We start from the raw sequence: 14713 nt of genomic DNA on the forward strand, positions 1-14713 counted from the left end.
ACAGAAGGTAATATGTTTCTCTTTCTCTAGTGTTGCACTGCTCATGGAAACTCTGGTTTCTTGGGATTTCCATTTCAGTTTTTGTCTGCATGTTTCTTTTGCTAATGTGAAGCCCCTTAATCTGAACCAGGAAAAAGTCTGCCCTGATTCTGCAAATAGATTCTGGGAAGAGATGTCCAGTTTCCTCAATGAGATGTACTGGCAGTGATATAAAAAGGTACCAAATTGCAGTCAATGATGGCTTCCACTTTCTACTCAACTCCAATGGGGAAAAGAAAGCATGTTCACAAAGGTTCCAGTTCTAGAACAAAAGGTACCAGGTCAACAACCTAGCATGACCCACTGTAACATCTTCAGTGCTCTCTTTTCATTGATAGAGGTAATTGCTATATGAGCCCCGGGAGTTAGGGCTGTTATGCTATGGTAGGTCAGCTATATATATAATGAGTGTTATTCTGGCATGGATTTGTGTTACTTCTCAAAGTACCTGGCAGAGGAAGGAATGTGTTTTGCTATTCTTGAGGTGAAACCACAATTACAATATATCAGATTGATATTCAAAAGCACTTCAGGTGCTAACCAGATACACGCTGTTTTATTAATTAAAAAAAATGTTTTGTGTCTGCTAACAGATACATTTTCACCAGATAAATTGTGGCTGAGCATTGAGTTATTTGTTTATCTTGTAAAGGAGCTAGGGGTTTGAAGCAAGGCCAAAATTTATGCAGGCTGTTGGCAATATTCAGCTGCTATCCAGATACATTCACTCATTTAGCAAGGCTGCACAAAAAGCAGTCCTAACTGAAATGGATAAGTCAGCCATTTAATTTCAGGGCCACTTATTCAGTGATCCTACTATAAGGCTTTAAATATCGCCCCCTTCCTTTCGTTCAGGTGAGTTGCAGTGGGAAAAGTCACAGCTTCATTGTTGGAAAATGGAGTCTGTTACAGAACTGCAGGTGCAGAGTTTATATTGAGATTCTGTTTCACCCTCTACAGATCCAGACTTTATTCCCATATCGAATTAGCTGAATGCTATTATCAAAGAATTTCAATGTTACTTTTGCTGGGTAGTTGAAACTGGCCAAGATTTTCTGCCTTTTATACCTAATTTAAAGGTGATGGAGGCAGACTGTGCTGTGGAGATGGGAATGACATATGGAACTGTCAGTTGGGTTGACCCCACCTGGTCCAGATGCTTCTGTCTAGAGCAGGTGTTTTCAACCCAGTCCTTGAGAGACACCTAGCCAATCAGATTTTCAGGATACCCACATCAATATGCAAGAAATACATTTGCATGCCCCATGGTATGCAAATTTATCTCATGCATATTCATTGTGGCTATCCTGAAAACCTGACTGGCTAGGTGTGTCCTGTGGACTGGCTTGAGAATCCCTGATCTAAAGAGACTAGTGCCTGCTGCTTCAGCTGCAAGTTATTTCCTCCTAGCACACATCACACCATTACCATGAAATGATTCAAATTTTACTTTTTATTATAAACATTAGCAAAATAGTATTCCATAATAACATTTGCTATATACTTGATTATAAAATAAAAACAACTCTGTATTACAATTTAGGAATTATATATAAATTTGGAAAACGAAGAATTGCACTTTTTGAGTAGTAACACACCTCTGCTTTGGGCTGTACCTCCTCTCCACATGTGCAAATAACCAAACACAGGTCATCTGGCAGACTAAATGGAAAACCTCATGGGGGCTTTTACTAAGGCGCACTCACATTTTTGGCTCGCGCTAAACGTTAGAGACGCTAATGCATTCCTATGGGCGTCTCTAACGTTTAGCGAGCGCCCAATTTTAGCACGTATAAAAATATGAGCATGCCTTAGTAAAAGACCCCCCTCAGTATTTTCCTGATGTATCCACCACTGAAGGCTTGGATGATAAACAACTCCCCGCCCCCCCCCCCCCCCTCCGAAAATCATGTGATATAGAGAAAGGGATTCAGTTACAGGGCAATTTTCAAAGCTATTTAGGTAAAATGGTTGAGCTGAAGTTTGCTCTCAGAGTGGGTACTTTTAGATTTGTATAGATTGGGATTTAGGTTTCTTTTTATTATCTTCACATTTGAACTTTCACTTTTATTTGCTGTTACTGTTCATCTGCGCAGCTGTTAATTTTGGTGGTGTTACCTCTTGCATACTGTTTTTTGCTATTTGTTTGTGCTATGATGCATGTTCTCTGACAAAAATGATTAAATCTAGATAAAGTGGTAACATTTTGACTTTTGTTTCTTGAGTTGGAACTGCGATTGAGAACTTAGTTTGCAGTTGGTTGAACGCTTTTTATTTCTGACACCCTGATGATTTCTATAGATATTATTTTTGCACTTTGACAACCCATATGATATAATGTTGTGCATTGCTTAACAATCACTCCTTTGATTTTGTTTTTTGTTTTTTTTTGCTATTTATTTTCTAATCAGCCATGATATGTTGATGTACAGAGCTCAGGTTGTTGGTTTGGGAAGCCTTCTAAACCTTTTAAAGACTTTTTTTTATTAACATTTATGTGTTTTTGGTTTGGTTTGGTTAGAACTTTAAGTATAGATAAGGAGGTATGGTAACATGATGCTGTTCTACTCCACACATCACTACCATTAGTTTATATGGCCCAGGCCCAAGGTCAAAAACAACAAAACATATCTAAATTAAAAACAATATGCTGCAAAACGTTGTGACCCAACAAAACTAAAATTGAACCTATGCCTATGAGGATTTTAACCATTCCCCCTCTCCCTGCCCTTCAAGTCTCGCACTGGCGCCTATTTTACAAAAGTCTGCTCCCCCTGATGTCAAAACCTGGCTACGCCTCTGCTTTCAGCCACAGGACAAAGACATTCCCATGGGCATGTTTAAGTTCAGAAAGGAAAGCAGCATGCATACAACTGATCTGCAGATATATGTGCATGATTTTACCCTCCGGTCCCATCTTCCTGTTCCACACACAATAGCAGGAGCAAAATACATGGATGTTTTTAACATGCACACTTTGCAAATTTTCACAAAGAACTGCACGGGTAATTCCTCTTAAAACTTGCATATAGCATGCCCTTACAGTATTCAATAATATAGGCAATTTGAAATTTTTACCCCTCAATGTTTAGCTTTTGAAAAGCTAAATTTCTATGTATGCAAATTCAGAATATTTAATCATTTTTAAAAATAAAATTTGTCTATAATCATTTTGGCACCTTTCCCTGCCTTTTTTTTTTTTTTTTTTTGCCAGAAGGTCCTACACATTGGGGGAAAGATACAACCTCCAAATTGAAAAAGAGTGAAGGAAATCACAGATAAATTAATGGCAGGGAGGTTAAATGCTTTGACCAAAAGTGTTTTACAGTGAGAGGTAAACCCTTCTCATCTGGTTTCACCACCAGGCCAAAGTTAAATCACAGGCCTCCAAAAGCAATCCATATCCCCAGCTGTCTACAGTATGGTCTTCCTATAACTTTGCCTCAAAGTCTGTTTAAAATGCATGTACACAAATGTATTGGAAACATTAATAGAATGCATTTAAATTAATTGAAGGGAAGTTAACTGACTCTACTGTAAATGGAAGCAAAGGTAAGATCACCCTCTGCGTCTTCCTACAAACATAAGGAACGGAAAGTCTGAAATCTAGAGTAAATTGTTTGTTCTTGGTGGCTGCATTGGGTAACGTCGCTGAGAAAGCCTCCTGGGCTGGTTCAGGGTATTACTCCTAGCAGTGGAAAGCTGTAAAGAGAAAGATATTCCTTTTGAGTTATCAGTTCTGGGCACAAATAAAAGTGTGACATTATCCACTCCTACTAGAAGTCAGGGGATGTGAAGGTTTCCCCACACAGCTCCACCAGTGCACCACAACCTTGAACTGCACATTTCCTTGCTGATCTTTTAGGAAACTACAAAGGATAACCACAAAGAATATTGATATATGCAAATCTGAAATATGAGATCACCAAGAACACATGTCCCATGGAAACGAAAAATGCAATGGAGCAGGAAAGGTGCAAAGCCTAACCATTGTTTTGTACCTGCATCAATACCCCCTGGGATTTTCCTTTGTTTTTCTAGTACTCTGTCCTTGTCCCGTTTTGTCTTAAATGCTTTTACTGTGTTTGCTTCCACTGGCAACAGCAACCTGACCCTGAATAAGCCCAAACCCCTCGCATATCAGTAGGGGTGGATTGTGACCAAAATTTAGCCTGACCATGAGGAGCCTGCCCCTAGCCTGTCTCCCCTCAGTCTTTCTCTCCTTCCAGCTCTCCACCTAATCTTAATGCTGCAGTTTGTGCTGCTCCAGGCCCTAGCTGCTATCCCTGCAAGCTCTTGTCTCAACTGATGTAAACAAATTCCAGCAGCAGTGTGTCCCCTCCAAGTCTGCCTTCCTAAAGGCACAGGAGTTCATGAACTGGCAGCTATTCCTATATCACTGCCCTGAAAACCCCTGCGCCTTTAAAAGGACAAACTCTGAGGGAACATACTGTTTGTTTATATCAGCAGCCCACCAGGGGGAGGCCTGTTCCCCAGAAAGATCAATACACCCTAGAAACAGGTTTGAACCGGGCCAGCACTTGAATGAGAGCACGGTTGCCAGGTGGGCGGTTTTCCGCCCAATTGGGCGGCTTTCCGCGACCCGCTGCGGGAAATTTTTGTTCGCTGCGGGTCGCGGTTCTTTGGGCTATTTTTTGGGGGTTTTCCGCTGTTTCTTGTGCAGTTTTTCGGGTCGTGGGGGCAGGGCTAATGACGTTTTGGGCAGAGTTTGATGACACTTTGGGCAGGGTTGATGACGTTTTGGGCGGGGCGGGGGCAGGGTTGATGATGGCGGGGGCGGGGGTGTGAACTTTTTGGGCGGGTTTGGGGACCGGGTAACTGGCAACACTGAATGAGAGACTACCTGGTAAGTCTGGACCCTGTAGGAAGCAGAAGGGAAGAAACCACTCTATATCTAGCCAAGAAAATTAGTCAGACAGAAGGCTGCAAAAACAGGTAAAGTACATACCACTTCCACTGAGAATGCTGCTTTATTCATCTACAACACTTCCTGTGAAAAAATATTGCCTGAGTCTACTCCCTATCATGTTCATATCATGGTCAAAAGACTTCAACATTTTGGAAGCCTTCCTGGGGACATGGTGTATTCTATGCCCTCCCCCCTTTTGGAGAGACAGCCTTCAAAACTGGACAAAATACAACAGATAAGGTCTCAATGATCTTGGCAAGTCATACTCCTCTTTAAACTCTAACACTCCACTAGCCTCTTACCATTACCTTTATCATAATGTTTTTACAGCTTTAAGATTAATACATATGATTTATCACAGATTCCTTGTATTCAATTGTCACCCATAACTCACCACCATCATGCACTGTTTGACAGGGTCAAACAAGATATTTGTATTTTGGACATCTCCAGAAGGGCCCATACAGGAGACCAAATTTCAAGGCTCAGAACCACTTTTGATTTTCAATACAGAAATATGCAGAGACAGAGTTGAAAAGTCCCTCAGGCCCAACAACTCAGATAAGTGCCATGCACCGGAATCCAGGAGGGGCCCAGTTCAGTCTCTGAATTGGGTCTTCTGCTTCCCGGATTGGTTGGGAATATGGATGTTTCAGAGGCAGCGTCACAGAACCCAAGAGTGAGGGAGTCATGGTCATTGCTTAAGGGTGACCGACCAAAACAAAGTTATGGTCATTACTTAAGGTTGACATCTAGTGGCTAGATCCAGAGTTCATCGTTACAAAGCTCCTGAAGGATCTCTCTGGTGCATGGACTAGCTGAGGACTATCACTGCGAGGACCAGTATGACAAACCTAGTGACTAATGTATGCTACCTCGCTAACATGCATTAACACACGTTAGTGTAGCTGGATCCCACTGCATAAAACAGGACTTGTGGAAAAACATATAACAAACTATGTTCATGTGCACTAAACACATTCTATAATGGGTCGCCTAAAGCGCACATAAGTTACAGAATGCCAGCACTTATGCTCATGATTATTACAGTTATGTGCACATGTGCTAGCCACAGTATTCCATGACATAGGTGTTCAACGCATACAGCAGGAAATGCAAGGGGGCGTACACATGCGCAGGGCATGAGCAGGTCCTACATTTACATATGTAACTAAGGCCCCTTTTAAAAAGGGGTGGTAAGCCCAACGCAGGCTTACTGCTCGCTAAAAAGGAAGTATTGCCGGGCTACTGCAGCAGCCCAGCGGTAGTTCTCACCCCTCAGTGCACCATCATATCTGGCACTACAAAAATCGGTAATCAGCGCTGCCCAGTTACTGCTGGATTAGCACGGGAGCCCTTACCGCCACCTCAGTAAGTGGCGGTAAGGGCTCCCCCTCCCCCCCCCCCCGAAATGGCCGTGTGGCAACTTGCCACACAGCCTTTTCCTGAAAAAAAGAAAGACTTACCTTTTACCCGCTGCAGTAAAAGGGGGGGGGGGGCCTCGGCGCGCATCAAAAACACACGCCGATGCCAGCACAGGCCCCCTTTTGCCGTAGTTTGGTAAAAGAGGCTAACTTATGCGCTGAGATACCACATTACCACATTAAGGTGCACACCTCTACTCCTGCTATTGACATGGCATAAGTGGGCCCAGCTAAATGTTGGCACTTATAGGATGATTTATGATAGTTCTAGAACATAATCTGGGCCCCAGATGCTGCTTCAGAATTAGCACACTGCATCTTGCCACCTAACTTTGGTGACCTTTATATAATTGTCCCCGCAGTGCACATTAGTAACAATGCCAGTAAGGGTGTTGGGGGGGGGGGGGGGTGGAAATAGAGAAAACAAAATCTGTGTTATAATGAATAATGGTTGATCGCACCAGATCGCAGCTATAATTAAAGCTCTCAATAGATGTACCTTGAGTAAGTGGGAACAGATTTGTTCTTTCTGGCCACATAACTGATTGTTTTGACCCCTCTTTAAGCATATTTGTAGATCTGGGGAGATGTTTATTTGTAATCCTACTGAGTTTTGATCCATTACTCTATTTTATGTTACTGTATTTGTTATTGTTGCACTGTGGGCTGAAGGCAGGGAATGGGAAGGGAGGGGGGAGTTTAGTATGTGTTTTATGTGATGGTACGGAAGGGATTTACATTATTATCTAAAAACTGGTACTCAAACTCAAAGATTTGAATTTAGCCTTCTGTAATGGAACCGTGCACTTTGTTGTAATTTCTTTCTTTTTGTTGTGGTTAGATATTTGTTGTACTTTTGCATTTGTTGGTTCAATAAATTAAATTGAAAGGAAATTTCAGCCATCACACAACAGCAGCTCCTATCAGTGAAATTCAGGATACATGTTTGGCTCTGAAGACAGCCACAGTCTTTGGCCCTTTAGACTTTAGCAGGAGGAATGTGGGGCCTAATTAGGAGAAATTGTAAAAATGAAAGTCTATGGCACCTCAGCTTTGAGCCCCTTCTTATAAATGACAGTGAGTGGGGGACAGTTTCCAACTGGGCTGAAAGTTGAATTGGCAGTTTTATTGGAAACTATGGTGTTTCAAGGCGCAATTTAATTTTTGTTTGCTGCCTGCTACCTCATTGGATTGGTTTCCCACATCTGAGCTTACAATCACAGCTTGTGCACTATGGTACTTTCAGGTATTTTTCCTCATGACTCTGTTTGTTTGAATGATTAATTGAGAAACATTATCTTATGTTTGTGTGTCTCTCAAGAGTTTTCACTCAAATTGACCCCTGATGCAGGCGTACACATGCTGAAACACAGCCCGTTTTGGGTCTATTCATTAAAGGACTCTTGATTGTTCCACTCTTGAAGGCCCATTTGTGCTTTTCTTTTGCTGCTCCTCATCGTGTATTTTTTTAACCCTCTCTTCTGCTACCTGATGTATACCTCTCCAGCCATAAATCCAGGAGGCTGAGAGCCAGACCCAATAGCAACTGCTGTAACTAACTAAAAACTGTCTGTTGGGAATATACAAGTCCAATAAAAATGTGTCACCTACAAGGTGATTGTTGATCCCTTATTTTATTTCCACATGTCGAATACTTATCTCTTCAACAAGATATATCACAAAGATCAACATGTGTAACTGTATAATTTAACATGTATAACTGTATAGTCTTAAAACTTCCAGACTGTCTTATAATGTTTTATAATGTCTTTCTGCTCTAACGCCCTCATCTATTTCACTACCATGTAACACAAAACCCTCTGTAAACCAAATGTATATTCAATGCTATTTCCAGTATCCATGACGAAATGTAAGCCACATTGAGCCTGCAAAGAGGTGGGATAATGTGGGATACAAATACCATAAAATAAATAAATAAAATACATAGTGCCTTTCCTTCACATACAGAGAACTGTGATTGCTGTGTTAGTCCACTTGGGTATAGTAAAATAAGGATCAACAACCAAACTGTAGGTGATACCATTTTATTGGACTAACTTAATCTACTTTTGACACGTTTGAGAATTATCCTCTCCAACATTGACCTGAGGAAGACAAGATAATGCTCAAAAGGATCTCAAAGGTAATTTATTTATTAGGATTTTGCTAACACCTTTTTCAGTAGTAGCTCAAGGTGAGTTACATTCAAGTATACTGGGTATTTAAGTTAGTCCAATAAAAATGTGTCACCTACAAGGTGATTGCTGATCCCTTATTTTATTTCCACATGTCGAATACAGAAAATGCATCCAGAATTTTGAAGTGCTGAGGTGTGTGTTCCTACCTCCAGAGGATTAAAAAGTGGTACAGTCCCTTCCAGAGGCAAAGGTGTGAAGGCAGGTGAAGGATTAGATGGGCTCTCCTGAAATAGTAAAGAAAAGAAAATGATTGCCATTTACACACAGCAGTTCTTAAGATCCCAGTGACACACTATTAAGGTAATTAAAAAAGGATTGTTGCATGATGGAAGGTAGACAACATGCCAACCTTCACAATGGGAAAAAAAAACTCACCTGGATATAGTAATAATGAATTCTTTTTACTTACCAGTTAATTTCTATAAGATGAGTTACAATAAAAACATGTATTACTGCCCTTGATAAGTTGTGTTAGTCCAAAGTAGCCTATATTTTTGATAAACCTTTTGCATTGTTATTATGGCATAAAAGCAAGGCTGATGTTAAAGATGGCAAGGCTAGAGCATAAATTTGGAAGGGGGGCTGTATCTCCTGTGGCTTCAAGCAGGCTTGGGGCTCCCTGCAGCAAGGGGGTTTAGGGCAATTGCCATAGCAGTCCTGAATAAAAGAATAAGTATGCCACATTAACATGCTCCAACTTTCTCAAACTGCTTTATCAAAAACAACAAAATACCCAACTATCCAAATCTGTATAACAAATAAAGGGATATTTTAAATTACATCAATTGAAAGTAATCAGATCTACTTTTTTTCCTAAACATTTTTGAGAGCTGGCGCAGGCTATTATTCTATCTCAATTAAATTGCTGTAATGTTTCATATGTGGGACTGCACTCGAAACTTTTTAACAGTAACATAGTAGATGATGGCAGAAAAAGACCTGCACGGTCCATCCAGTCTGCCCAACAAGATGAACTCATGTGTATACCTTACCTTGATTTGTACCTGTCTTTTTCTGGGCACAGACCTTATAAGTCTGCCCAGCACTATCCCCTCCTCCCAATCACCAGCCCCGCCTCCCACCACCGGCTCTGGCACAGACCGTATAAGTCTGCCCAGCACTATTCCCCGCCTCCCAACCACCAGCCCCGCCTCCCACCACCGTATCTGGCACAGACCGTATAAGTCTGCCCACCACTATCTTCGCCTCCCAACCACCAACCCCTCTTCCAACCACCGGCTCCGCCACCCAATTTCGGCTAAGCTTCTGTGGATCCATTTCTTCTGCACAGGATTCCTTTATGTATATCCCACGCCTGTTTGAATTCCGTTACCGTTTTCATCTCCACCACCTCCTGCGGGAGGGCATTCCAAGCATCCACCACTCTCTCTGTGAAAAAATACTTCCTGACATCTTTTTTGAGTCTGCCCCCCTTCAATCTCATTTCATGTCCTCTCGTTCTACCGCCTTCCCATCTCCGGAAAACATTTGTTTGCGGATTAATACCTTTCAAATATTTGAACGTCTGTATCAAATCACCCCTGTTTCTCCTTTCCTCCAGGGTATACATGTTCAGGTCAACAAGTCTCTCCTCATATGTCTTGGAACGCAAATCCCATACCATTCTCGTAGCTTTTCTCTGCACCGCTTCAATGGACGGGAACAGCTTGATGGTGCCTGAAAAAAGTGCAAAGGCACAAAAAAAGGGGGTTCCTGATCGAAGTCGGGGCCTAAAGGCAGCCCAGATTGAAAAATAAATGAAACAAACATGGGTAAAAGAACTAAGAAAAATGAAAGGGACTTTTTTTTTTTTTTAAGAAACAAGGCAAAAGAGGGTACAAAAAAAGGTTGAAGGCACTCAAAAGCTAAAAAAAAAAAACAGACAAGTGAAGAGACTATGATGAACGCAGCTTCTTCATGCGGAGAAAAAGAAACTGAGAGGACCGCGTTCTCGCGGCGGGCGGGAAGGCACTCGCGCACGCGCAGTGGAGCACAACCCGCGCCCCACAAAGCTCGCGCCCCACAAAGCCCCGTCCTTCCTTACTGGTTACAGCTTTTACAAAATAGTGATGCTGTAGATTTGATCATGCGATACCACTGTTGAGAAATTTACATTGGTTTGCTGATTCATGCACAAGTAGAATTTAAAGTTGCTTGTTTAGTATTTAAAATCCTGCATGGTTATTGTCCCTATTTAAATACCCAATTAATTACTTTTTTCGGTTTTTCGAAGAAATTCTCATTTTTATTCTACATTGTTACTTGGATTTCCAACTATTAAGAAGGTTCGAAATAGAAGAGTCTTAAATAGTTCATTCATGTATCAATCTAGTAAAATTTGGAACTCTATTCCTGAACAAATTCATACTGTTCCAGAGTATCTCTCTTTTCATAAAACGTATTTTTTGATATGCATTTTAATATACGATCTGGTAATTTATCAAATGATCGTTGTATTCCATATCTTTGATTCCTTGTTGACATAAGCGGGACATGAATTCCAAAAATAGAATAGACCAATATTTGTCAGCTGGGGGGGGGGCTCTTTTACTAAACTACATTAAGCGCTAACATGCATTTAAAGCGAGAAAAACAGCCTAATGCAGGATGTGCTACAGTGTTCTGCATTAGTTTCACCATTTCCATTCATTAAGTGCAGTATTTTTTTTTGAGAAGGTGTGTCGGGAAAGAGAATGGGTGTGGAAGTGCTATTCACCTAGCGTACTGACATCACTGGCATTCTAACTGGTTAGCGCATCCATAATGTGGAAGCCCTTAGCGCCTCCTGAATAGGAGGCAGAAATTCATTTTGTTAAATAACTGCACGATAATGTCAACATGACTGCATGGCCATAAATCCCCTGGATACTAAATATGGTGCCCAGATTTGCGCACCCAAGATGCATGTGCAAATTAAGGGCCTCTTTTATCAAGCCTGCTAGCAGCTCACGGTGTGGTAATGCCGACAAAGCCCATTCACTTTGATGGGCTCTGTCAGCATTGCCGAGTGGGAATCGCAAGCACGGCTTGATAAAAGAGGCCCTAATGCTTAACAATCTCAATGACATCAATAATTGGGTACTAACAGGGTAGGAATGAAACTTCTAAAGAACATGAGGAATACGATGTTTATTGAAGATACACCAAAATGACTCAACACAGCATCCATGTTTCAGCGCATAAGCACCTGCCTCAGGAGTCTGAAAATATGGTGTATAGTAATTGACTGATAATTGTAGAAAATCTATTTTCCTTATGACCAATGAGACCAGTTCAACATATAGCTTTCTTTAGAATACCATTTTATCTTCTGTGTGCCTAATTTTATCTGCACAGAGATCCAGTGGGAATCGAACTTAGCTCCCCAGGATCAAAGTCCGCTGCACTAACCACAAGGCTACTCCTTCACCCAGAGAGACTGAACTAGGCCTGGTTTTGCCCCGATATATTAAAGAAGTTGTAGTTCCGATTTATTTATTTATGACATTTATACCCACATTTTCCCATACAATTTCAAGTTCAATGTGGCTAACAAACTAAAAAGAAGTCATTATAAAATATGAAACAAAATATATGAACCCATACATATCAATAAGAAAAGAATCGCAAATATATGAAGAATTCAATAATAAAGCATAATGGGAAGAATGGAAGGGGGAGATTAGGCACCAGGTTTTCTGCATTGTATCAAAGTCTTTCACTGAAAGTAGACCAGGAGTTTTCTAGAATAACCAGTTGAAAGTGGCACTTAACTCACTGCCTTCTCAGTCAGTACCTGATCCTCTTCCTTTACTGACAATGATACTCTTCTGCTGTTGCTGTCCTGTGTCTCCTTTGTTCCTTCATGAAAAAAAAAAACACTTACACATAAGAAAACTCAGGGGCAACATCACTATCATTTAATGCACAGCATAAACATATTTCCAAGACACTCAACAGAGGAAGTGAACATGTAACATGCATGAGGTAAAGGCAGAACCTGTCATATTTACCTGCCATCCTGGAGAAAGGATTGACACCTGTGTGAGGTAGGTGAAGAGATGGTGGAGGAGAAGGAAGATGGTGAGATGAAGGACTCGTTGAAACTGGAGGAGGCAGCAGAGGTGGAAGCGGTGCTGCTGTCATTTCCTGAGGAAGTAAGCAAGGCTGCATTAGAAAAATCCTTCAGATCCCTTCCCAGTTATCAAAAGTTTGACATCTATTTGCTTTCAGTACAGTGAACCCTGTTGTGAATGGAGGGTCTGCACATAACACCATTTTGTGAATTATTTGGTCTCCAACGTTTTGATTGCCCTGTGTGTGATTTACAAGTAGAAACATCTGCTTGCAAATGGTGAGATTACAAAGATCAATTTGAAAACAGAATAATTAAAGGAACCAGAGTAACACAGTGGTCAAACATGGCCTATTAAGTCTACCCAGCAAGGTTGCTGGGATTGTACCTTTCACACAGTGCAGATTACTTTCCCCATGATTTCTTTGAAGTGCAAAAGTCACTTCACAGCTGTTTTGAGCTGAGATACACATTGAATCCCTAAAAGGTAAGAGGATAAAGTATATCCCACTCCTCTTTGAATTTCAGCATTGGTTATGCACCCACCATCTCTTTCAGAAGAGCATTCTAGACATCCATTACCCTTTCCGTGAAAAATATTCCCTGATGTTGCTTTTGATTCTAGAGCTTCCTCTCATTTGGAAAAGGCCCCCTTGGTCAGCAATTCCTTTCACAATATGATACAAACCTACAGGGAGGCAGACTCAAAAGCAACATCAGGAAATATTTTTTGTTTACAGAAAGAGTAGTGGATGCATGGAATGCCCTCCCAAAAGAGGTGGTGGATGCAAAGAAGATGCTGACATTCACAGAGGAGTAGAATATACACAGTGGATCCAGCAAATAGATTTTAGGAAGGTGGAGAAAGACTTGGATTTTGAAATGCAGAGGGTACAAATGGAAACCTGGAGAAACATCCCTAGTATGTTCTGCGACTTGTCACCCTTTTCCCTAGTAAGTATCCAAAAGAGAAGTAATCTGGAGTCCTTCTGAGGTTAGGTTTGCTAGCATGGCCTAAAGTGTGACTTGCCATTAGGCCAGTGGCTCTCAGCCTAGAGAATATGTACCCCACTAGGGGACAGTTTACTCTACCTGGAAGCTATCATCACAAGATGGAGCCTGCAGCCTGTCCTCCCACTGTCCACCCGCCAAAGCAAAGCCAGGGATAAGTGGTTCTGTCTGCATCCTTCTTGCCCACCCACTTGCTAAAGGAGAAATAGCAAAAATAAATGGGACCCTCTGACTCCACTCTTCCAACTGCAAAGCAAATAAAATAAGTAAGCCACTTGTTCCACTGTCACCAAGAGAGGAGTTTAAAGGAGCAGAAGCATCTACTCACTGCCACAAAAAGGAGAAAGACAGGAATCAGATGTTCCAGGAAACAGCAACATTAGAGGGTATGAAAGCCACCCACTAGGGATGTGAATTCATTAACATGCACCCAGGTCATTAGTGTGTCTTAAAAATGTTAGGGTGGGGGAGAAGGAGTGATAAACAGCTGTAAAATCCATGAATGTTCTAATTACTGTTGTGTGGTTGTTTGAGTCATTCACAAAAATGTGTGTGAGTTACAACAATGTAATGCATCTAACTTATGAATTAACACACATACAGTTGATTAACACATGCTATTGAATGCTTTGGAAGAAAGGCATTAGAGGAGAGATATGACAGAGACATTTAAATACCTCCAAGTCATAAATGCACAGGAGGCGAGTCTCTTTTCATTTGAAAAGAAGTTCTGGAATGAGGGGTTATAGTAAGAAGATGAAAGGAGATGGATTTGGGAACAATCTAAGGAAATATTTCTTTACAGAAAGAGTGGTGAATGTGTGAAATTGCATCCCAGTGAAGGTGGTAGAGACGAGGACATTCCTCCTATTTCCTACTCTGCCACGAAAGGAGAAAATAGCCAGAAAGGAAGAAAACCACATCCCCCACCAAAGCTGAAGAGGAGAGAATCCAGTTTTTTCTTTCCTTTTAATGTATTTGGAGTCCACCACTCTTGGTGGAGTACCACAAAACATTTACAGTAAAGCACAGAACATAAAAAGCACAAACATACAGG

General features: G+C 41.3%; 1 protein-coding gene across 3 annotated transcripts in view; it reads right to left on the reverse strand.

Moving 5' to 3' along the window:
- Positions 1–3229: 3229 nt before the first annotated feature.
- Positions 3230–14713, reverse strand: part of SEC16B (SEC16 homolog B, endoplasmic reticulum export factor) — a 137900-nt gene continuing 126416 nt past the window's right edge. For 2 of the 3 annotated variants that reach the window (XM_030205978.1, XM_030205977.1), the window contains exons 23-26: positions 12584–12719; positions 12349–12431; positions 8738–8815; positions 3230–3741 (exon numbers count right to left, since the gene is read on the reverse strand). In XM_030205978.1, coding sequence (XP_030061838.1) covers positions 3646–3741; positions 8738–8815; positions 12349–12431; positions 12584–12719 — 393 coding nt within the window. In that variant the 3' untranslated portion in view covers positions 3230–3645. The remainder of the gene's footprint in view (positions 3742–8737; positions 8816–12348; positions 12432–12583; positions 12720–14713) is intronic. The other variant, XM_030205979.1, reaches the window with a different exon arrangement.

Source organism: Microcaecilia unicolor, chromosome 6, assembly GCF_901765095.1.
Source record: "Microcaecilia unicolor chromosome 6, aMicUni1.1, whole genome shotgun sequence".
In the NCBI taxonomy this organism is placed as follows: Eukaryota; Metazoa; Chordata; class Amphibia; order Gymnophiona; family Siphonopidae; genus Microcaecilia; species Microcaecilia unicolor.